The 25,117-nt window shown below is 38.9% G+C and overlaps 1 protein-coding gene across 2 annotated transcripts in view; it reads left to right on the top strand.

Moving 5' to 3' along the window:
• Positions 1 to 25,117, top strand: part of TMEFF1 (transmembrane protein with EGF like and two follistatin like domains 1) — an 85,990-nt gene that overhangs the window by 4,982 nt on the left and 55,891 nt on the right. For both annotated transcript variants that reach the window (XM_059411188.1, XM_059411186.1), the window contains exon 2: positions 20,577 to 20,686. In XM_059411188.1, coding sequence (XP_059267171.1) covers positions 20,577 to 20,686 — 110 coding nt within the window. The remainder of the gene's footprint in view (positions 1 to 20,576; positions 20,687 to 25,117) is intronic.

The following is a 25,117-nucleotide window of genomic DNA, read 5'->3' as shown; positions in this document are numbered from 1 at the left end:
ATTGTTCTCATGCTTGAGCTTTTCAGTCATTCTGGAGTTTATAATTGTTGGTTTGGTGTTTTATATCTTATTTGCACTTAATCTTTTAATATCTAACTTATCAGAAAGTTCCTGTTCCTCCAAAGAGAAGAAAGTTTGGAAATACATGATTTATGTGAAGAAAGATGAACTTTGAACCTAAGGGACCAGGTGACCTTAAACATGGCATTTTTTCCCCCTCATTTGTACCATGAAAATAATGACAGTGCTTCTTTTTGACTCTAGGTTGTTTGAAAAGAACAGATGAGGCTAAAACAGATGAGGAACACTTCCGTCTTAGGGAATGTGGTTAAAGAAGTGGAAAAATATACTGAGAGACCAATAAGTGACATCTGGCGATAGATACAAGGTGGAGGATTTGAACTAGGTTTTAAAAAAGTGACAGAATTTAGAAATGGGTCCTCTGGATTGTGATACGGTGGTTAGAATGGTACAGGTGGTGGAAACTTCATATTGAGACATGCCTTGTTAGTAGCAACTTAGGATTTCGGGGACTAAAAAGTGAATTTTTAAAAAATCTTTGTGGAATCTCGATCAGGATTTCTAGATCCCTGCTATGTAATATGTGGGTGTTTATTAATTTATTTATTGAACCTTGACTGAGTACCTGCTTTGGGTACTCTAATATGCTAGATGTTAAGGGAAATAAATGAGAGGCCATCCCTGCCTTCAAGGGCTTCATATTCTAACAGAAGTAGTTAGCTTCTTATAAATCTGTATGAAGAAATTTCTATCATTTGGGCTTTCTCTCAACTGTCCCCCTATCCACCTCCCAGTTAATAAGCTTTTATTGAACACTGACAGCACTGGTTGTTCACAGAGTTGAACAACCATCTTGACTATCTAATGACAACATTTTCATCACCCCAAGAAGAAACACCCCATACCTACAAATAGTCATAGTCGCCTCATGTTCCTCTCGCCCCACAGCCCGTGGCCACTGTGAATCTCCTTTCAGTCTCTTTGGATTTGCCTTTTTGGACATTGCATGTAGATGGAATCAAACAACGTGTGGCCTTGGTGACTGGCTTCTTTCACTGAGTGTAGTGTTTTCAGGGTTCATGTATGTTGTAGCTTATGTCAGAACTTCAGTGCTTTTTATAGTTGTATCATATTCCATTATATGGATATATACCACGTTTTTTTATCCATTCCTCAGTTGATGGACATTTGGATTGTTTCCACTTTTCATCTGTTATGAATAATGCTGCTGCAAACATTCATGTGGACATTTTTGTGTGGACATATGTTTTCAGTTCTCTAGGGTGTATGTATACCTAGGAATAAAATTTTTGAGTCATGTGGTAACTCCATGTTTAACAGTTTGAGGAACTCCCAAACTTGTTTTGTTTTCTTCTTTCTTTTTTAAGATTTTATTTATTTGCTACAGAGAGGGAGAGATCACAAGTAGGCAGGCAGAGAGAGAGGGGGAAACAAGCTCCCTGCTGAGCAGAGAGCCTGATGCAGGGCTCAATCCCAGTACCTTGAGATCATAACCTAATCAGAAGGCAGAGGCTTAACCCACTGAGCCATCCAGGCATCCCCCCCAAACTATTTTCTTTTTCTTTTTGAAGATTTTATTTATTTATTTGACAGAGAGAGAAAAACCGTGAGAGAGGGAATACAAGCAGGGGAAGCGGGAGAGGGAGAAGCAGGCTTCTCGTGGAGCAGGGAGCCCAATGTGGGGCTTGATCCCAGGACACCCAGATCGTGACCTGAGCCCTGAGCTGAAAGGCAGATGCTTACTCTCTGAGCCACCCAGGCGCCCCCCACCAACTGTTTTCCAAAGCAGCTGTACTGTTGTACATTTTCACCAGCAATGAGGGTTCCAATTTCCCCATATCCTGGCCAGTACTTATTACTGTCTTTTTGATTATAGTCATCCTTGTGTATGTGCAGTTGTATATCAGTGTGGTTTTGATTTGCATTTCCCTAATGACTAATGATGTTGAGCACATGTTTATGTATTTATTGACTATTTATATATCTTGTTTGGAGGAACATCTATTCAGATCCTTTGCTGGGCTTGATTATAACATTTTGGATTGGACATTCCCTTAATAAACCATACTAACCAGTTCCTATTGCACACAGATGCTTAAGCTGGTAGATTAGCTTGAGTTGGCTTATGTTTCCTTTATTTCTCTGCTTACCAAGAATCATTTGTGTTTGTTCTCAAAATTATTTATACCAGTGGCCCTTTGAGTATAAATTAATAAAAATTACTCAGATTGGTGTAATATTAATGCAAAAATTTATTTTTTATGAAATGCTTTGGATTTCATAAAGACTAGAGACTGAGAGAATTCCCTTTCAATGAATTAGATTGTGGTCAGGACAACTGAAACAGATTGGGGAAACCTTATATATCTCTGGAAGGATTCTGCTCTTACAAAAATTTCAGTACTTTTAAGTCTCCCTTTTACTTTAAAGGAAAGGAAAATGGACATTGTAGATAACAGGTGAAGTTTATACTAGAAAGGAGGGAACTGTGTTTGGTAGACTCAAAGGTTTTGGTGCTACATGAGGAAATGTATGTTTATATTTTTGGAGTTCAAAATGTATATGTCTCATTTTTAAATAATTGGATACTGACTCATTTTAAATGATTTCCTACCTGATTCTTGATTAATTGATTAGTGGTCACTCATAAATGCTTAAAAAGAAAGTTTTCACTGTCCAGGTGACCTAAGGAAGATATGAGTACAGTTTTGAGGGAATGAGTAATTCTGGTTTTTAGGAATAAAAAAAAACACCTCCCTGAGTAAGTGGCACTCAGTTGGGCCTTCCAGGCAGAGTAGAATGTCAGCTTGAAACACTAGGCACACTTTTGCCTGAGGGCTTTGCTGTTGATACTCCTTTTGCCTGTAACCTTCTTATTCCCATTATTTATCCCCTCAGATCCTTCAGATCTTTAATGTCACTTTCAAAATCATGCCTTAAAATTTCGGTTTTTTCTATCTTCTATCCCCTCTGCCACCTTAATCTTTCCTATTTTTTTTTTTTTTTTCCTGGTCCAAGGCACCTTCTCCTATGTGACCTACTCTACATGTTATTGTCTGTTTCCTCTGTGTAGCTCAGAGAGGGCAGGGAGTTTTGTCTGTTTGGGTACAAAATTAGGTGCCCCTTACATATTTATCTGTAGAATGAATAACTGAATGAACATAGAAACTGAGGAGAGCTGGGAAGGGTGGGTATTCAAGCTCGAGGGAATGGTGATAGAAGGAGCACAAAGGTGAGGCAGCAAAGGGAATCTTTTGGGATATTGGGGTGTGGGGATTAAAGCTAGAGATGAATCACATGTTGCCACATTAGTAGAAGGCCTTGAAGGCTGGACCAGAGGTTTGACACTTGCTCTGAAGATGAATGGAAACAATGGATTTGAGTGACATCATGGTTTTAGAAAGCAGAGGCTGGCAATGGTGAAGGTGACTGGGAGAAGAAAAGAGACTGGGAGCACAGTGTAGAGAACAACAGCGGACGTGGGCAGAGCTGAGAGCACTTGTTTGGCCTGCAGTGTTTTTAAAAATTGCATTGGTTACTAACCATTAAAAATCCAGAGGTTTCGCTTAAAAGTTTGGATTGTGGTCTTCCCTTCTAAACTGTGGAGGTATTGGCAACATTGGGCTCTTGTTTCTCCAGGGCAAAAGTCGGCCAGAGCTGTCCGATGGGGTGTGAGCACTTCTCTTTTCCAGTCCCTGCCCAGCTAGGCTTTCATTGATCTTTTTCTCCCTTAGCTTCTGGATCTTTTGCTGTAGGAGGCGGTGTGAAGTGTGATGCTTTTAATTTGAGATGGAGAGCTTGTTTGGAGGAAGTCAAATTGGTGTGTATTTCTTTCCTCATTGCTGTTATTCACCATGACCAAGTTGGATGCAAGTTCTTTTTTCTGCAGTGCCCAGCCCTGAGTACCTCTCCTGCCAGTGTTCCTTGTGACTTTGACTGCACTCCATTCTTTTCCTTCTCAAACCTTTCCTTGAATCTACCTTCTACCTCTTCACATTTGAAAGCTACTCTGCATTTCTCATTATACCATTTTCCTTGAAATGTTCTCTAATGTTTGTATCATATCTATTTTTTTTGATTAATTTTATATCTTAGTACTACCTTCCCTCAACTTTCCTTTTTATTCTCTCTTTTTACATTCTTTAGGTGGCAACTGATCATTATGTGTCTTTTTCCTTATCATGAGAGGCATTTCAGGCAAAATTCCTCTCATGATTGTTATAAAACATGTAAGTGTGGATATGTTACAGATACTTTTGTTTTGTGGTTTTTGCATTATGGTTTAAGAATGGGGCATAGAACTTGTAGCTTTTTGTATTAAAATTAGGTGTCTCTCTGCCTCCCAGTAGGAGAACAAATTTTGTGTGTTATCCTTGTAGTCCTGGAAAGAAAGCATTAACATCCTTGGCTTCTTAGTCCCCTGTTATATAACTATTGGTTTTACTTAAAATTTTTAAATTTTGAATTAATTTCAAACTTAGAGAAAAGTTCAGTAGTACGCCCAGGTTTCCCAGTTAAGATTTTGCATTTGCCTTATGATAGTCTCTTTCTATAACTTTCCCTATTTATCTGTCTAAATCTTTTTTTCTGAATCTGATTCTGCCAGGTTGGAGCCTACCAAAGGCAATCATTTAATTTATGCTTTGTATCAGTTCCATACTTTTTTTTTTTTTTTTAAGGGAAGCAGGCCCCCTGCTGAGCAGAGAGCCCGATGTGGGACTCGATCCTAGGACCCTGAGATCATGACCTGAGCCGAAGGCAGTGGCTTAACCCACTGAGCCACCCAGGCGTCCGCAGTTCCATACTTTTAAAAACTCTTTGTTTTGTCGTTTCCTGCTAATGAAATAGTGAAGCCTCCAATTACACTGATAATAGGTTTATTTTGTGTAGTTTTTCTGTTTTTCTTGTATTTTTGTTATTCTCTTTGGGACATACGCATTGAATTTTATTTATTTCATTTGTTGTTATACTTTTAATTTTGTGTAGGGTAGATTTAAAGTATGTCCTGTAGGGGCGCCTGGGTGGCTCAGTTGGGTGTGTCTGTTAATTTTGGCTCATATCATGATCTCGGTATCTGGGATGGAGCTCTGTGTGGGGCCTACTTAGGATTCCACACTCCACCCCACCCCACCCCACCCTGCTCACATGCTTGTGCCTTCTCTCTCTCTCTCAAAAACTCAAAAACAAAAGTATCTCCTGAAGTCATAATGATACCCATCCTTTTCTAGATTTGTGTTTGCCTTTTAGTTTTCAAGTGTTGGGGTTTGCTTCGCAGTACAGATGTAGACTGTTTTTTAAGCATTTGCCCACTGACATACAATGAGGTAATGATATTTGTGCTACCCTCCATCATCATCATCATTTTTTGAAGCGTGTAATCTATTAATCCACTATTTTTTAGTAGTTTGGACACAAGATTGTACAACCATCACCACAATCAATTGTAGAATATTTTCGTCCTACTCCAAGGAAACTTCATACTCTTCAGCATTCACTTTCTAAACCCTAGTCCCCCAGCTCTAGGCAGCCACTAATGTACTTTTTGCGTATATTTGCCTGTTTTGGAAAGGCATACTACATTTTGCTTATCCATTTATCAGCTAATGGACATTTGGATTGTTTTCTTCTTTATGGCTGTTATAAATAATGATTATGAATAATGCTGCTATGAACATTCATGTGCAAATTTATGTCGGGACAGATGTTTTCAGTTCTCTCAGGTTTATACCTAGGAGTAGAAGTGCTCGGTCATATAGTAAACCTGTTTAACCTTTTGAGGACCTGCCAAACTATACTCCATTTTACATTTTCACCAGCAATGTGTGAAGGTTCCAATTTCTCCACATCCTGATCAACACTCATTACTGTCCTTTTTTTTTTTTATTATAACTAACCATTTCATATTTTTAAATCCCCCATTTCCCCTGTATATGTCCCTTTCTTTAATGGAATTTAAATTCTTAGTTTCTTTTAAGCTGCATTAATAAGTGTTAACTCATTTATTCTCTTCCTCCTTTTCCCCTTCCCCCCCTCATTTTCATTGTAAGAAACATTGTTTTAACAGAAGTATTTTCATTATTTCTACAATTAGTTCCATTATTAGCTTCTCTCATGGGATAAATGAGGCATTTAAGAGTTGGCATACATTCTCTTCTCATGCACTTTGAAATTGTTTAAATCCTAAAATTCCCTCAGTATTTGCTTTCAGTTTATTAGATGCTTTACTCTTAATCCTTTGTTACTATTTGAATAGATTTCTTTTTTACAGGAGTCATATATTTTTCATGGCTCGGTTGTCTCATCATTTTTTGAAAAGTTTCAGGTTCTTAAGTTCTTAACACATTCTTCTGCCTTCAGAAAATTTGGCAGGTATTATGTTTTTAGCTACAGTTCCATTTCTCTTATTTTTGTGCGGATATTCTGCGTTTTCTCTTCCATGGTTAAAAAGAAAAAAAGAAAAACCCACACTTTTTTGTTGTTGTTCTTATACAGGCAGTATTTGTTTGATGTAATAAAGAACTTGAGGAATATGGAAAAATATAAAGAAGAAATCTGTGATGATTGCCGTTCTCTCCTGTAATATCTTAATGTTTATGCTGAAATTGCTTCATTTTATTCCACAAAAAATTTGAACTTTTTTTTTTTTTAAAGATTTTATTTATTTTTGTGAGAGAGAGAGAAGAGAGAGAGAGAAAGAGATCGCATGTGCGTGGGAACAGGTTTGGAGGACAGTGGCGGAGGGAGAAGCAGACTCCCTGCCCAGCACGGATCCCAACAGGGGAATATCCCAGGACCCTGAGACCATGAACCAAGTGGAAGACCGATGCCCAGCTGACCGAGCCACTCATATGCCCCTCTTTTGGGAATTTTAAGTTTAGTTTATTTCGTCTTAGCTTTCATCTAATACTGTTTTGCAAGTGAATGTAAACTGATAATTCTATATCAGTTCTGTTGTCCATAGCCTAAATGGTACATTTAGATTCCTCTTTGTTCACAAGTCATTTTAGTCCGTGTTTAGTGTCCTGTGTTCATTTTTTTCATACTTTTTTCTCTTTAAAGTGGTTTAAGGTATTTTTTTTTTTTTTAAGATGGTGCTGTGTGTTTACCTTTTTGGTCCCTTCTTCACGTTCAGATCATAAGTATTCCCTAATTTCCACTTAATTAGACCTAGGGAATTTTTTTTTTTAAAGATTATATTTATTTTTTTTGACACAGAGAGAGAGATCACAAGTAGGCAGAGAGGTAAGCAGAGAGGGAGGAGGAAGCAGGCTCCCTGCTGAGCAGAGGGCCTGATGCCGGGCTCGATCCCAGGACCCTGAGACCATGACCTGAGCTGAAGGCAGAGGCTTAACCCACTGAGCCACCCAGACGCCCCGACCTAGGTTGTTAAAACACTCTCTGCCTGCCTCTCCATCTACTTGTGATTTTATTTATTTATTTGACAGAGAGAAATCACAAGTAGATGGAGAGGCAGGCAGAGAGAGAGAGAGAGGGAAGCAGGCTCCCTGCTGAGAGCCTGATGCGGGACTCAATCCCAGGACTCTGAGATCATGACCTGAGCCGAAAGCAGCGGCTTAACCCACTGAGCCACCCAGGCGCCCAAAAAAAAAAAAAGATTTTATTTATTTATGTGACACATAGAGAGATCACAAGTAGGCAGAGAGGCAGGGAGAGGGAGAGGGGGAAGCAGACTCCCTGCTGCGCAGAGAGCGCACTGTGGGGCTCAATCCCAGGACCCCGAGACCATGACCTGAGCTAAAGGCAGAGTTGGACACCCACCGAGCCACCCAGGTGTCCCCCCCCCCTTTTTTTCAAATTCTTCACTATTTTATAATGGTTTCCTGGGGTTGTGATTGTATCTTTTTAAGGGTTTGGTTTTGGGAGCACTTGGGTGGCTCAATCAGTGAAGCATCTAACTTGGCTCAGGTTATTATCCCAGGGTCCTAGGATCCAGCCCCACGTGGAGTTCCCTGTTCAGTGGGGAGTTTGCTTGTCCCTCACCCTCTTCCCCTCTCCTGCTTGAGCTCTCTCTGCCTCTCTCTCAAATAAATAAATACAGGCTTTTAAATAAAAAGGTAAAGTTTTGATTTTGGTTGTTTTACCTAAAGAGGAAAAGTAACCTGTATAGTTTCCATTGCTCTTTTGTAAAGATCTCATTCGCTCCATAGAATCCTATGAGAAATTATTATACCCATTTTTACTCCAGGGAACAAGGGAGAGACTTAGTACTTGCCCAATACCAATGAGTTATTTAATCAAATAATTGGAACTGCAAGTCTGGAACTCTTCCTAATGCAGCAGGGTTTTGTGAAGTCTTTTAAGATTTTGTTTGTTTGAGAGAGAGAGTGAGAGATTGAGTGAGAGCGAGCGAGCGAGCCTGAGCAATGTGAGGGGTAGAGGGAGAAGCAGGCTCTCTGCTGAGCGGGCAGCCTGATGCAGGGCTGGATCCTGGGACTCCAGGATCATCACCTGAGCTGAAGGCAGACATTTAATCGACTGAAACACCAAGGCACCCCTGTGAAGTCCTTTTTAATGTTCTTTTAAAATAATGTCAGGTTCTCCAGTGCCAACTTGCAGCTTGTTTTGTAGATTTTTGTCTTTGTGGGTGACTTCCTGGTTTCTGGCTACTGCTTCTTCACTTAGTGTTCCAGACACTAAGGAATAGTGGTTAGAAATTGAGCCAGATGCAGCCACTATGGAAAACAGCATGGGGGTTCCTCAAAAAGTTGAAAATAGAGCTACCCTATGACCCAGCAATCGCACTACTGGGTATTTACCCTAAAGATAAAAATGTTGTGATCCGAAGGGGCACATGCACCCGAATGTTTATAGCAGCAATGTCCACAATAGCCAAACTATGGAAGGAACCCAGATGTCCATCAACAGATGAATGGATAAAGAAGATGTGGTATGTATATACAATGGAATACTATGCAGCCATCAAAAGAAATGAAATCTTGCCATTTGCAACGATGTGGATGGAACTAGAGGTATTATGCTGAGCAGAATAAGTCAGAGAAAGACAATTATCATATGATCTCCCTGATATGAGGAATTTGAGAGGCAACGTGGGGGGCTTGAGGGATAGGGAAGGAAAAAATGAAACAAGATGGGATCAGGAGGGAGACAAACCATAAGAGACTTTTAATCTCACAAAACAAACTGAGGGTTGCTGGGGGGAGGGGGATAGGGAGAGTGTGGTTGGGTTATGGACATGGTGAAGGTATGTGCTGTGCTGAGTGCTGTGAAGTGTGTAAACCTGGCAATTCACAGACCTGTACTCTGGGGCTAATAATACATTGTATGTTAATAAAAAATTAAAAAAACAAAAGAAATTGAGCCAGAAGATGATATTGTGTTTAGATTTATTTATTTATATTTAAAAATTTTTGATGGAGGAAATGTGCTAATTGTGCTTGCAAAAATCTTAAAATACATATGTAAACATGTGTATGTTGTAGAATATAAGTTAGATTGTGGCCCTATATAGTTTTATAACCTGTTTTTCTTCACTTCATAGTGGATCTTGGTCTTTCCATATCAGTATGGAAATATGATTCTACCATATACTTTAATGGCTGCATAGTATTTCATCAATAATTTATTTAATTCCCAATGGGTGAATACTTGGGCCATTTTCTACTTTGCTGTTATAAAAACTGCTGTTGTTAACAAATACATAGGTATTTTTCTTCTCTCCTTATTATAATTTCTTAGAAATAGAATTATTGGATTAAAGGATAAAGGTTTATAAAACTTCACTATGGGGGCACTTTGGTGGCTCAGTGGGTTAAAGCCTCTGCCTTTCGGCTCAAGTCATGATCTCAGGGTCCTGGGTTGGAGCCCCACATCGGGCTTTCTGCTCAGCAGGGAGTCTGCTTCCCCCTCTCTCTTGTGATTGCCTACTTGTGATTTCTGTCTGTCAAATAAATAAATAAAATCTTAAAAAAAAAACCTTCATTATATACTGCCACATTATTCTGTGAGAAGTTCTGCCAATTTATACTCTCATGGTTGGTTTGAGTGCTCATTTTCCATACCTTCTCCAGTGCTGGTGTAATAATCGTAAAAAAAAGCTAACAGGGTAGCACTTAAGATGTGTCATGCAGTGCTCTGAGTGCTTTCCATATCTTTAACTCTATGCTAACATTATGAGATGGTACTTTTTTTTTTTTTTAAAGATTTTATTTATTTGACAGAGAGAGATCACAGGTAGGTAGAGAGACTGGCAGAGAGAGAGAGAGAGAGAGGGAAGCAGGCTCCCTGCTGAGCAGAGAGCCGGATATGGGACTCGATCCCAGGACTCTGAGATCATGACCCGAGCCGAAGGCAGCGGCTTAACCCACTGAGCCACCCAGGCGGCCCATGAGATGGTACTTTTACTGTCCCCATTTTACAGATGAGGAAATAGAGGTGGAGAGTGGTTAATTACTAAGGTCACAGAGCTGATAAGTATAGAGCCAGTGTACCGATGTAGGCGATGTTGTCCTAACCCTGCCTCTTAGATATCAGATGATAATGCCTGTGCATTTTTCTTTAATTTTTTTTTCAAAATTTAATAGGACTGTTTTATCTGATCTTAAAATTATTTTTTAATTGAGACATAATTCACATAATGTAAAGTTTGCCATTTTAAAGTATACAGTTCAGTGGTTTTTAATATATTCAAGACGTTGTATAACTATCACTGCTATCTACTATATAATTATAGAACATTTCCATCACTCCAGAAAGAATTTCCATACCTATTAACAGTCAACCTCAATACTTCTCTGCTCCCATGCTCTGACAACCATGTAGAGATTCTGTGTCTTAATGGATTTACTTATTCTGGGCATTTCATAAAAATGGAATCATACAATGTGTGGCCTTTTGTGCTTGGCTTCGTTCACCAAACATAATTCTTTCAAGATTCTTATATGCTATAGCGCATATTTGTTTTATCTGATTTAAAAAATAATACAAGTTCATTGTAAAACTCAGACAATTAAGAAAAACACAGAATAAAGAAGAAAGTTCAAATTTCACCAAGAGATAACTGTGGTTTATATTTTCATGTATATACTTTTCAGATTTTGTATATAGGCATTAAAAAGTAGTTTGTGTCATATATTTTAAAAAATCTGCCTTTTGGGGCACCTAGGTGGCTCAGCTGTGAAGCCTCTGCCTTCAGCTCAGTTCATGATCCCAGAGTCCTGGGACTGAGTCCCGCATCAGGTTCCCTATTCAGCAGGGAGCCTGCTTCTGCCTCCACCTCTGCCTTCTGCTCCCCTTGCTTGTGTTCTCCTTCTCCTTATGTCAAATAAATAAATAAAATAAAATAAAAAATCTGCCTTTTAAAAATGTGTTACGTCAGGAAATAGGAAGATTCTTCATCATTCTTTCTAATAACTGCAATATAACAGTTTATAGACCTGTAAGAGGGAAAACACAGGTTTGCCAAGCTAGTGAGAAAAAGGAGTAGGAGAGAGAATTGCAGTTTGGAACCTGTGAATAGGACTAGATAGGACTGAGAAGACCCCGAGGACCTTTACTCCCCCTCTCTCGGGATCTGGGTCTTGTCTTCTTTCTGATCCTGCACTAGACCATCCTCCCCATCTCCTTGCCTGAAGCAGAGGCATTTAGAATGGAGGCAGCTGGGAATGATTGTAGGTGTTGGGTGGAGGACTGACACCTTCGAAGTGGTACTTAACAAAGGGTAGTTTGGCAGTAGTGTGTAGCATGGGATGACAAATATCAGAGTCAGATAATTGTGTGGCATATATGAAATTTCTTTTGTTAAATATAGCTTAGAGAGTTTTAGTCATCTTTGCCATTAATGCTTTTTAATATTAATAATATAAATTACTTTAAAAAAAAGATTTTATTTATTTATTTGACAGAGCGAGATCACAAGTAGACAGAACAGGCGAGAGAGAGAAGCAGGCTCCCTGCTGAGCAGAGAGCCCAATGCGGGACTCGATCCCAGGACCCTGAGATCATGACCTGAGCTGAAGGCAGTGGCCCAACCCACTGAGCCACCCAGGCGCCCTACTTTTGGTTTTGTATTATGAAATACTGAGTACAGTTAATTTTCCCTCTCATATCTTTATGGTAGAGGATAACTAATATAATATGGTTAATAAACGAGCTGAGGAAACATTAATTTCTAATTCCTCTCATTGCTTAGACTCATGTCAACATTAACTAAATCTACTGTTTGATTTTTACCCTGAAATGTATTTTCAGTGATTTGTGTCATTAAATGTGTCCCTTAGATTGGTCTGGAGAAAGAAAATAAATTTTATTGTGTACCTACTTAGTCTGGGTACTGTTGCTTTTTAGAACACATCTAATCATTACAATATCTTGGGAAGGGAAGGTTTTTTTTTTTTTTTAAGATTTTATTTATTTATTTGACAGAAATCCCAAGTAGGCAGAGAGGCAGAGAGAGATGGAGGGAGAAGCAGGCTTCCTGCTGGGGAGAGAGCCCAATGTGGGGCTTGATCCCAAGACCCTGACATCATGACCTGAGCCATAGGCAGAGGCTTTAACCCACTGAGCCACCCAGGCGCCCCAGAAGGTGTTATTCTAAAAGGTGAAGAAGTGGCATGTGAACCTGGCCCTTGTTGACCCTTAAATGAGGGCTTAGTCCATTATATAGCAAACTCTCTCTGGGATTGTGTTTGAAATCACATTCCCTCCCAGCCCCCATTAATTATAACCAATATAGAAACTTGAGAAGAATCATCCATTGCTCAATTGGTGTAAACACAGTACCTTTACCATTTTAGTTTTTTTTTCTGGCTGGATTTTCCTGTATGCTTTTTTTATACATAATCTTAGTACATGTGTATAGTTTTGTTTTCTTTTTCATTTGACATTTATAAGCCTATTTCCATATTGCCCCATATTATATACAACTTTTTAAATAGCTCTACAGTATTCCATGGCTGTACCACACCATTTTGTGGTGTGGGATATTTTATTTTATATATTTATTTATTTTTATTATTTCTTAAAGGTTTTACTTGTTTATTTGATAGAGACACAGTGAGAAAGGGAACACAAGCAGAGGGGAGTAAGAGAAGCAGGCTTCCCACTGAGCAGGGAGCCTCATGCTGGACTCGGTCCCAGGACCTTGGGATTATGACCTGAGCCAAAGGCTTAATGACTGAGCCACCCAGGCGCCTCAGTGTGGGATATTTTAAATATTTAAATATTTCAAATATTTATACTGTAGAGACTGGGATCCTGTCAGTTTGGATTGGTGTATTTTTCTAAAAAAAGGAAGGTTTCCAAATACTGTTAACATCTAGACATGTGTATAAACCCCTTGAAATGAGGTTATTGTAAGAACTAAGAACAAAGTAAAGAGTTGGAACATGTCCTATGGGTAGTCAATAAGAAATCAACTAAAGATGTACTAAAGATTCACGTATGTTGATAAGTACTTCACATTCATTGTAGGACTTTCCCCCTGTAGTGCTCTGAGGACTGGAAATGGCAGATGAGATGGGTTTAATAAGGTTGGGAAAAAGCAGGTTCAAAGACTTGTAGTGATGTAAGTGGATGAGGATGCTGAGAGAGACGAAGCAAGACAAGAGGACACAGTGGGATGGCTGAGGGCAGAATGTTTTTATACATAGCAGCTCTCTTGTCTTGGTGCCTTAAGATTCTTGTAGTTAGTTGCTTAATCAAGAAAGTTATTTAAAGTGGGGAGTCACAAAAATAAACTATAAATGCATGTAGCATTTTATTTGAACTTAAAAACATAAATATATAGGTTTATTGAATACTATTTTGGTTTAAGATTTTTTTTTTTTTTTATTTTTAGGGAGAGAGCAGGGGTGGGGGGGGCAGGGGGAGAGAGAGAGAGAATTGTAAGCAGGCTGTAAGCCCCAGCAGGGAGCTTGATCCCATAACCCTAAGATCATGACCTGAGCCAAAATCAAGTGTTGAACACTTAACTGACTGAGCCACCCAGTCACCCCTATTTAAACACCATTTTGAAAGAAAGCCCAGAATTTTTCTTTGAGAGTAGTTGGAATTTTCTTTCTTGAACATGCATACATTGGTTACAAATACCAGTTTTAATCTCTTTAAAAGGGAATGTAAAGACAGGTGGGTGCAGAATTCTAGATTTTTCTCTTGCCTGTATGTAATACAGTAGCATCTTTTTCAAAGTGGTTCCCCTTAAGTCTTGCCATAGCATTCAGTTTTGTTTTCATAACGGTTTATTTTCATTCTGTGAAATGTTGAAACCATGTAATTCCAATAACAAATACATGGACTGGTTGAAGCACAAGAGCAGCTCCCCTTGGTTGGAGCTAAAATCCTGAAGAGTGCTGTAGAGAGTGGCCTAGTAGCCTTGGAGATTCATTGTGCCATGGGCATTGGTTGGTACATTTTACAGAGAAGAGCATACTTTGGTTTCCCTGGAGAGTTGGTTAAGTTGGAGTGAAGTTCTCTGAGTGCTGTGGACATGGACTGAGCAGTAAGAGAAGGGAAAGGAGTGACTAAATGAGAAGTGGTTAGAGAGTTGGGCGAATAATCAAGATTATTAGGTTGGAAGGGGAGGCCAGGAGTAATCAGCTCCTGTGGAAAGGCCCATAAAACAGTTGGAAGGCTAAGAAAAAAGTCGTGAAACCTTTAAAATAGGAGCTTCTGCTGACCTTTGGCAGACTTTTGATAGGAAGTGGGAGGAAGCCAGGCTCACAACATGTTGAAGCATTATTAAAGGAGGGACACTCATTCTGAGACAGGACTTGACATAAATTTGATTGCAATATATTGGGAACCCTCTATTGAAATGAAAACTAGCCGTGGTCATGCGTAGAGATCTTGGAGACTGATGTGTGACTCATTTGCTTTATAGTGATCATGTTAGAGAATGAAATGTAAAGCCTTTAATCAAGGCTTTGGTCATCTTTGTTGTTTGTTTGTTTTTAAAGATTTTATTTATTTATTTGACAGAGACACGCAGCAAGAGAGGGCCGGGGAGTGGGAGAGGGAGAGGCAGGCTTCCTGCTCAGCAGGAAGCCTCATGTGGGGCTCCATCCAAGGACCCTGGGATCATGACCTGAGCTGAAGGTAGACACTTAACAACTGAGCCACTCAGGTGCCCCTTTGGTCTTCTTTGACAGTGGTTCTCGGCAGAGGGTGATTTACTTCCCAGTGGACATGGGGGATGGTCCTGCTGACATCTAGTGGATAGAGGCCAGAGATGTTGCTAAACATTCTCCAGTGAACAGGATAGCCCCATGCATCAAAGAACTATCTAACTCAAGAAGTCAGTAGTGTTGAGGTTGAGAAGTCCTGAATTCTGTTGTAACATCACGCAAAGTTTTTTCACTTTTGGCTCTCCATTAGTGTTAGCTATCTCGAAAGATTCCCCAGACTACTTTGTTTAATGGAGGGGTGGTAGAAAAGTCTCTGAGTTTCATTTTGAAATGTAGCCCAAACCTAGCTAGTGTTGCTGAAAGTTGGGGATTGGGGCATCTCAGGTTCAGTCAGTAGGGTTCCTTCCACGGGTGCATATTGTTTCCCAGCTTTGAGATTTAATGAGCATGGAGACAAGTTTTACATTTAGAAAATTGTGTGATGGGCGCATTTGCAACCAGAGCAAAATATTTTTGTTGTGAGCCACTGTTTTGAGTGCTTCTTTGTGTAAATTATTTCTATTTGGAGAGTTGATTTTTGAGGGCCTTAGTAATGGCTCATCTGTTTTGCTGAGTTTCCTTTTTGGGTTCAGGAAGGCAGCTGTGTAATCATCATCATCATTGACAGGTAATAGAGTGCCCTCTTGATGCCTGGTACTATATTGAATACTTGAAAAGAAATAACATTCAGAAGATGGTACCAAAATAGAATTCCTTCTGTACTGAGTTTGAGCTAAGGCGTTGGTTTTCAAATTTGTGAGAGAACTAAGAATACCAGGAGGTCACGATGCTCTTGATAAATGTATCACGTGGACAGAGATGTAGCACCAAATTATTTAAGACTTATGCTCAGAAATATTTATCTTAATTAAATTTTTGTGCAATCAATGTGTCAGGTTTATGTTTTATTATATGTCTCAGTGACCTGACCAATAGTGGATTAAATGATAAGGGCTTTATTTACTTATTATGTGTTTGTTTATTTGTTATAACAGTGAGTCTGAATGCATGAAATCCAGAGTAGGTGTGATGAGTCTATAGTTCTCTTTCCATACTCTTGCTCTTGTCTTTCTGATCTACCATCTGTAGCTTGTTGCTGTCATCTTTGTGTGTGTAAGATGGCCACTACAACCTTAGGCAAGGGTTTTACTCTCCAGGAAGGACAGAGAGTGAGTGGAAGAATAAAGGAGGAGGGCACAGAGATTATGTATAAACTGTGGTACATCACAAGGGGGTCTGGGAAATACAGATAGTTTAGCTGAGCATCTTCTCTGAACAAAACTGGGGTTCTCTTACGCAGTAAGAACAGATCCAAGGTAGACAATTAGCTGTGACTGCCACAGTAACAAAACAATTTAAAATGTACATTCATGAGCTTGTGACGTTCATGATCTTTTGTTCTCATAAATCGCTTGGAATTTTCCTATTAATATTCTTTATTTATTTGTGGAACATTAGTTTTGTTGATAGCTAGCAAGGAAGCAATCTCAAATATTGAAGGTTTAAGAAGTATGTGAAAAAAACTTTTAAAATGAGAAAACTCTTGACATTGCCTTTTTTTCCCCTTGCAAATGAGAAAATGAAATTCTTACTTGATTTTAGTACGCTTCAGGACACCCATTTTCATAAGGGGCATGTTTAGGGAACCACCAATATTAGTATTTATATGTACTATTTATTTACTGTTTCTCTACTTTCACTTAAATTATTTTTCTAGATAACATTCTTTCAGTATTACATGTTATGGGCAACGAAAACATTGTTTTTATTTTTATTTTTTTTTAAGATTTTATTTGAGAGAGAGAGAAAGTGCATGTGTGCCGGTGCATGAGTCGAGGAAGGGAGAGGGGCAGAGGGAGGGGGAGAAGTAGACTCCCTACTGAGCAGGGAGGCTCCATTGTAGGACCCCGAAATCATGATGTTCACTGAAGGCAGGTGCTTAACCGACTGAGCCACCCAGGTGCCCCTAAAACATTCTTTACTTTTAAATGTTGTTTCTAAATTCTGTATAGTGATCCTATATTAGTTTTTTAATCCTATATTAGTTTTATAATCAGCCAAAAAGTTTTATTAATTTTTCAAAGTCAAAGTGAGTCTTGCCATTGTTGACACTGCATCATCTGCTTCAAATCCATTTTTATCTCCTACTTCTTGAAATTCCTAGGGCAATCATAGCATGTACAACAGCATTTTCTTCTTATAGACTATCTTGAATTCATCACTAATTGTTCCATATGTTAGCAAGATCATAGGCTCTCTCTTATTTATTTTTCCGCATGTCCCAATTTCTTAACATAGTATTAGATATATAGTAGATACTTAATTGTTTCTTGATCAACTAAATAATCACATTTAACACATTAATACACATGAAAATAGCATGAGTTTAATAACTGGATAGGCATAAAATAAGACATGACTAATAACCAGTGTGATCAGAATTTCATGACTTTTACTCTTACCTATTAATGTAGAACCGCTAGCTCCCCCAAATTGCCCCCCAAATTGTTTATTCTTGGAGTCACCAAAGGCTGTTTCATGTGGGCTCACTAATGTATTCTGGCCACTGCCACATAGCATGTCTTTTTCTTCTGCCCTGTTTGCTGTCCCTAGATAACAGAGGGGTATCTCTGTGCCCGATTATCTCCTTGGCCTTGAGCTGTCCTGCCAGGTATAAGGCTGAGCTGGGGCTGTTGAGGTATCCCAGCCTCTTTTCTCCCCGGCTATTATATCTTGTTGTGTGGACGACAAAGCAGAGCTCTTTAATCTTGTTGCTTCAAAGCTTTCAGTGAAAGCTGCTATTTAGTTTCTCTCTATAGCTCTTCTGTTATGATGAGCTCTTGGGTCTAGGCTGGGGGAGCTGGCAGGTGATAGACACCAACCAGCCTGTGCATGTGACCACTCCTCCTGTTCAAGCTTTGGTTATTGTGCCAGGCTTCTCTGTCTCTCTCTAGTAAGCGTGATTATTGTACCAAAATGTTTCTTATTGTAACCTCATGCAAACAGATGCTTTGAACAACTCTCAGTCTCCGGAGACAGGTGAATCTTAGTGGCAGGAATGATTTCGGTTCTAGACTGCAATCCCATTGTGCTGTAAAAATACAATAGGTAAAACATACCTCAAAGAATCTCATGCCCAAGTCACAAGTCAGAGCAACTTAGAGCATGATCTTGGCCCAGAAGTAGAATAAAAACTTTACTTTTTCTTGTTTTATATGTCTGATTCTGTTGGAACCCAGTGTGAACTTTAAGGCTATGAAGGAGGAGAAATGCACTAAATTTTATTTCTTGAATTGTACATTTGTTTTTATTTCTATGACCTCTAAAATTGGCTGTGCCTATATGGTTGAACAAAGATATTATGCACGCTCATTCTCTTCTCCCGAGCAGTTCTTTATTAATACTTAGTTAATTCCTTGAGTTTCAAGATGTACATACATTAGACAGTATTGGAACTGGACCTTGTGTAAGTTCCTAGTAGGAATGTAGGTAGATAGAAGAAAAAAAGCAAACTCCATGCTTGGGATTGAGCCTTAAGTGGTAATGCAAATCGTCAAGGGGGAGAAGGATGCCTGAGCAGAAATTGGGAGATACGGGAAACCAAGAGCATAGAGCCTCCCTAGCCAAATGGCCAAGGTGAAAGGAATCAAAAGATGAGCATCTGCCTGAAATAGTTTGTGAAACAATGAGAACAACAAAATAGCTCTAATAGTTTCATGTTACCTTTCAGCTCGTCTTTTTTTTTTTCATTTAAGGAAAAGAAAAATTTTGTAAACTATAGTTACATAGATGTATTCTTCACCTAGTGCAGTGCTTGGTTCAGAGTGGTTATTCAGATAATTACCTTTTTTTTTTTTTTTAATTTTATTTATTTATTTGACAAAGATCCCAAGTAGGCAGAGAGGCAGGCAGAGAGAGAGGAGGAAGCAGGCTCTCTGCCGAGAAGGGAGCCCGATGTGGGACTCAATCCCAGGACCCTGAAACTATGCATGACCTGAGTTGAAGGCAGAGGTTTAACCCACTGAGCCACCCAGGTGCCCCCAGATAATTACTGTTGACTCAACTCCCTGGGTATTTAGGTACTTGACTGCTGGTCCCTCAGAGGGTAAGCTAGGAGGAGTAGGAGACCCAAGATACCATGGTAGAGCAGTGAGAACAAATGGGGGCAGAGAGAGGCAAAGACATATTACTAGTCACTAGGTACAGAACCTTCTTGACTCAGTCCAGTGGGTCCTGCTTTGAAATCTAGAAGTAGAAAACAATCAGGGATGCGAGATTGCTGGAGAAATGTTCCCTGAGATCTGTTTGCCAAGACCTCATGATTCTGAGCTGTAGGAAAGTTTGTGCCCTCCCTGGAGTACCTCAGCTACTGAGCGACATGGTCAGAAGCTAACTCAGGCCTTCCTGTTCCCACACATTTGTTCACCTCCACAATGGGCTTGGTTTTTTTAAACAATCATTTGTTTCTTCTTTGCTATTGTTGCTGTCATTTTATTGTTTGTTGTTATCTCTCTCATTCCAGATAGGGTGGATATAAAAATGGCCTTATAGTGGTTTTCATTCAATTCAATGTGATTCTAGAAAGCTTAATTTGGTAGTTCTAGAGAAAGACCAATGGTCTTAGTGCAGGAATGAAATGACCACAGGATGCTAGTATTGTTGATTGGCTCTGCTTCCTGTGAGAGTAGAATTAAATGAGTCATTTAAAAATTTTAAGAGTACTATTTTTAATTCTGTGCACACAAATGCTCCATATATATCTATTATATGAAATTCAAGTTTACTTTATAATTTTTTGGTAATTAAAATAGTCTGTCTAGAGTGAGTTATGATCATCTTAAATTTATTTGGGTAGCAAAAGGATTATTTCTTTTAATTATTCTTATTTGTTCTCCTTAAAGTAACTTAATCCTTAGAAAAATAGATTTAATCTAAGGGCTTGCCTGGCTGGCTCAGCCAGTAGAGCACGCACCTCTTGATTTGGGGGTCATGTGTTCGAGCTGCATATTGGATATAGAGATTATTTTTTTAAAAATCTATAAAAAAGAAAAAAGATAATCTAAGATAATAAGACAATAGTAGGAAAGCTGTCTTAAGCTCTTGGCAGGCCAAATAGAAAAAAAATTCTGTAAATTTACCTTTGGGAATTCTGTGAAATCCTGAAATTTTGAGTTTTATTTTGGTTTGAGTTACTATTAGACATACTATTCTGCAAGATTCTCCTTGGGGAATTCTGAACATTTTGTGTCCTATGGGACTTGATTTTTGTATGTTATATCTTATTATTATACTTGTGAATGATGTGATCAACACATTTTAAGGTTTTTCCCCCCTTTTATATATGTACATTTGAGTACAAAATGACATGAAACATTTTTTTTCCTTCTTTTTCAGAATTAAATGTGAGGGAGTCTGATGTAAGAGTTTGTGATGAGTCGTCATGTAAATACGGAGGAGTGTGTAAAGAAGATGGGGACAGTTTGAAATGTGCATGTCAATTTCAGGTGAGGAAACCAAATCTACTTTGAAAAATTTTTAGGTTTTTAATATTTTATTCTGCATTCTTCAAATTAAAAAGCTTAAAAAGCCTTGAACCCTGAAAGAAGTTGGGTTCACAGCCCATCGATTTTTCTTTTGTCAGATGAAGTACTATTATTTCTACCTTCCTTGCTTTTTTTCTTGAGTTAAGAGGACAGATTGACAATAATAGGTTAGAAGATGGTTTGAAAAAATATTAAAGTTCTATTCAAATGTAAGTTCTAATTGTTACTGAAAGGAAGTGAATCTCTTATTTAAAATGTTGATGTTTTGGGAGGGCACCTGGGTGACTCAGTTGGTTGAATGTCTGACTCTTGATTTCAGTTCAGAAATCCTTTTAGACTCCTTATAGACTATATTGAATCATGATCTCAGGATCACAGGATCAGAGCCCCATGTGGGGTTCCATGCATGCTCAGCAGGGAGTCTGCTTGAGATTCTCTCTCTCTGCCCAACCCCACCTCCCACCCCGTTGGCTTTTTTCCACTTTCCTTCTTTTGTAGTTTTTCCCCATCCATTAAATTTATTTTTTACATTTTTTATTCTTTTTTTTTTTTTAAGATTTTATTTATTTATTTGACAGAGATCACAAGTAGGCAGAGAGGCAGGCAGAGGGGGAGGGGAAAGCAGGCTCCCTGCTGAGCAGGGAGCCCGATGCGGGGCTTGATCCCAGGACCCTGAGATCATGACCTGAGCCGAAGGCAGAGGCTTAACCCACTGAGCCACCCAGGCGCCCCTAAATTTTTTATTCTTTTTTTAAGTTAATTTAATTTATTTGAGAGAGAGAGTGAGTGAGTGCATAGGCAGGGGGAGAGCAGCAGAGGGAGAATGAGAAGCATGCGTCCCGGTGAGCATGGAGCCCAATGGGGGGCTTGATCCCAGCATCCTGGGATCATGACCTGAGTCAAAAGCAGATACTTAGCTGACTGAGCAACCTAGGCACCCCTAAAATTTTTTTTTATTTAAGTATATTTGACCTACAATGTTACATTAGTTTCAGGTGTACAACATGGTGATTCAATTTCTTTATAAGTTATGGTCTTCCCTTCCATTTTTATTTGCTGGTGTCTCATTTTTTTAAGCCAAAGAACATGGCTGACTTGGTGCCTCAGGATAGGCTAGGGTTAGAGATAAACTAGACAGGGAAACCTCAAACTAACATCTTCGCTTTTCAGATGCTCTTTTAAGTTGTAATTCTGTTTCTTAAAACAAAACAAAACAAACAAAAAACTAAAGAGAAAGGATGTGAAATGTGTTACATTCAATTTTTCCTTTTTTATTTGCTGTGATTAAATTATCTGGCTTCAGAATATTGTGCAGGATCTGGTTCCTGATTCAAAATTTGAGATGAAACAAAGAAGAAACGGAAATTTTTTCCACTTGTGATCTTATTCTAATTGTACCCACCATTTTGGATTTTAAGAGAAGGAAGTGGTACAAGACTAGGGACAAACGCAAAGGACAGTCAGTATTTCTAGTAACCCTGTAACCTCAGGAACTTCCTGTATGATCCATCTGAAAGGAAAAGGCACGTCTTCTCTCCTTTTTTATGATATTGTAATAAGAATCAGAATCAGAGAGCTTGCATATGAAATCTCTTTGAAAACTATGAACTATCAGAGGAAGGGTAGGGGGTTACACTATTGTCTATCTGGACAAGCTCTTCATAGTCAAAAGAGACTTTACAATCCACTGTTAGTGATAATAGTCACCTTTGACATGGCTTCAGCTGACCTTGTGCCCACTCCTACATGGTTACTCATGCAGTGAATGTTCCGACTAGTGTGTTGTGTCTGGCTTCCCTGCCTGTACCCCAGATCCTCATCAAAGGGATAACAGCTAAAGTGGGCTTCTTTCCTTAAAAGAAGTTATTGGTGTACATAGTGTAACTCAGCCCTCATGGAGTTTTCTTGTTTCTGTTCTTCACATTAGATAATTTTTTATCATCTATCTTCAGGTTCCCTAATCCCTTCTTTTGTCCTCTCCATTCAGTCCATCCAGTGAGTTTTTATTTTTAGATTTTTTTTTTTTTGGTAGGGGGAGTGGCTGGGAGGGCCAGAGAAAGGGAAGAGAGAAAGAGAGAGAATCTTAAGCAAGCTCCACACCCAGTGCAGAGCCCGATGCGGGGCTCGATCCCATAACCCTGAGATCATGATTTGAGCTGAAATCAAGAGCTTGAATGCTTAACTGAGTCACCCAGGCACCTCTCAGATGCTTTATTTCTAGACTTTATAGTTTTGATTTGTTTTTTTAAGATTTTTAAATTTATTTTAGAGAGAAAACAATGGTTGGTGGGGAGGGCCAGAGAGAGAGGGAAAGAGAATCTCAAGCAGACTCTGCACTGAGTGCGGAGCCTGATACAGGACTCAAACTTATGATGCTAAGATCATGACCTGAGCTGAAACCAAGAGTCAGATGTCAGCTGACTGTGCCACTCAGACACCCCTCTAGTTTTTATTTCTTTTTATTTCTTTATTTACCTATCTATTTATTTATTTTTAAAATATTTTATTTATTTATTTGACAGAGAGAGATCACAAGCAGGCAGAGAAGCAGGCAGAGAGAGAGGAGGAAGCAGGCTCCCTGCTGAGCAGAGAGCCCGATGCAGGGCTCGATCCCAGGACCCTGAGATCATGACCCGAGTCGAAGGCAGCGGCTTAGCCCACTGAGCCACCCAGGCACCACCTAGTTTTTATTTCTTGACTGAGATTTCCTATCTTTTCGTTCATTACAAGCATATTTTCCTTGAGTATAGATACTATTGCTGCTTTAAAATATTTGCTACTTTCATCTGAAACATCTCAGGGATCATCTCTGTTGATTTTTCATTTGAGAATGGATTGTGTTTTCCTTTTTCCTTGTATTAGAGTAATTTTGAATTTATCCTAACATGTCAGTGATATGTTTTAGCGTTTGAATTCTGTCATGTTCCCCTGAAGAGTATTGTTATTTTTGAAACAGTTAAGTTGGCTGAACTCAAACTACAGAATGCTGAATCCCTGTTGTGGGAAGCAACACCAATATTAATTTATTACTTTTAACCTTAGCTGATCTACTTGGAATATATCCCATGAGTGGTTTGGGAGTCAGCCAGAAATTTGATAGGAATTTATATACAGAATCTCAGAATCCCTTCTGACTCTCTCCTTTCTGGGGTTTTCTCTCTCTTTTTAGAGGCTCTGAGGTTGCCTTGAACTCTGTCCTTTGGTTGTTAAGCTAGAAGATTATGGGTTTCTTATTGGTGTTTTAGTCACTTCTGTATTGGGAAGACTGATCTGTTTCCTCTTCCAACTGTCTTAAATTTCTCTAGGTTAAATTCTTTGATGTGGAGTTGTTGAGAAGTGGGATGCTCATGGGTAGATAACATTCTCACCAATAGCAATCAGTGTATCTGATGTGCTTGTTTTCCCTTGGCCTTCTGATAGTGGATTTTTGTTAATCCTTTTAACAAAAGGATTTTTGTTAAAATTTTGTGAATCTGTAAGGAAAAAAATTTTTTTAAATTTTGTGAATCTGTAAGGAAAAATTTTTTTTTTTAAATTTTCATTTTTTGGGATGCCTGGGTGGCTCCGTGGGTTAAGGCCTCTGCCTTTGGCTCAGGTCATGATCCCAGGGTCCTGGGATCAAGCCTCACATTGGGCTCTCTGCTCAGCAGGGAGCCTGCTTCCCCCCCCAAGCCCCACCTGCCTCTGCCTACTTGTGATTTCTGTCTGTCAAATAAATAAATAAAATCTTTAAAAAATTTTTCATTTGATTATTAGAGAAATTGAGAATGTGCCATATATTGACCACTTTTTTTGTGAATCAGTATTTCATATTCTTTGCCCATTTTTTGGAGTATTTTCTTTTTCCCTTGTATGATTTGTAGACATATGTATGTATGTGAGTATGAATGTGCAGATACTATACAAGAGTATACTATTTGAATATTTATATATTGCTTATGCTGAGCATTATATCCATTAATGGTTCTAAATATATACATACATACACACACATATACATATATATATATTCTTCTATAACTCATAAACTCTTATGAGAACCTGTGATGTAGTTACTGTTATGTTTATTTATTTATTTATTTGTTTGTTTTTATTTATTTTTTTTTTAAAAGATTTTATGTATTTATTTGACAGAGAGAAATCACAAGTAGACGGAGAGGCAGGCAGAGAGAGAGAGAGAGAGGGAAGCAGGCTCCCCGCTGAGCAGAGAGCCTGATGCGGGACTCGATGCCAGGACCCTGAGATCATGACCTGAGCCGAAGGCAGTGGCTTAACCCACTGAGCCACCCAGGCACCCCCTGCTATGTTTTTTAAAAGAGTACTATGCCCATATTAAACAACTTGAACATTATATAAGAAGATGTATAATATATTGAAAAAACGTCTTCCTTT

Source organism: Mustela nigripes, chromosome 9, assembly GCF_022355385.1.
Source record: "Mustela nigripes isolate SB6536 chromosome 9, MUSNIG.SB6536, whole genome shotgun sequence".
Classification (NCBI taxonomy): domain Eukaryota; kingdom Metazoa; phylum Chordata; class Mammalia; order Carnivora; family Mustelidae; genus Mustela; species Mustela nigripes.
The sequence above is the reverse complement of the archived record's forward strand: the minus strand, read 5'-3'. Positions and strand labels throughout refer to the sequence as shown.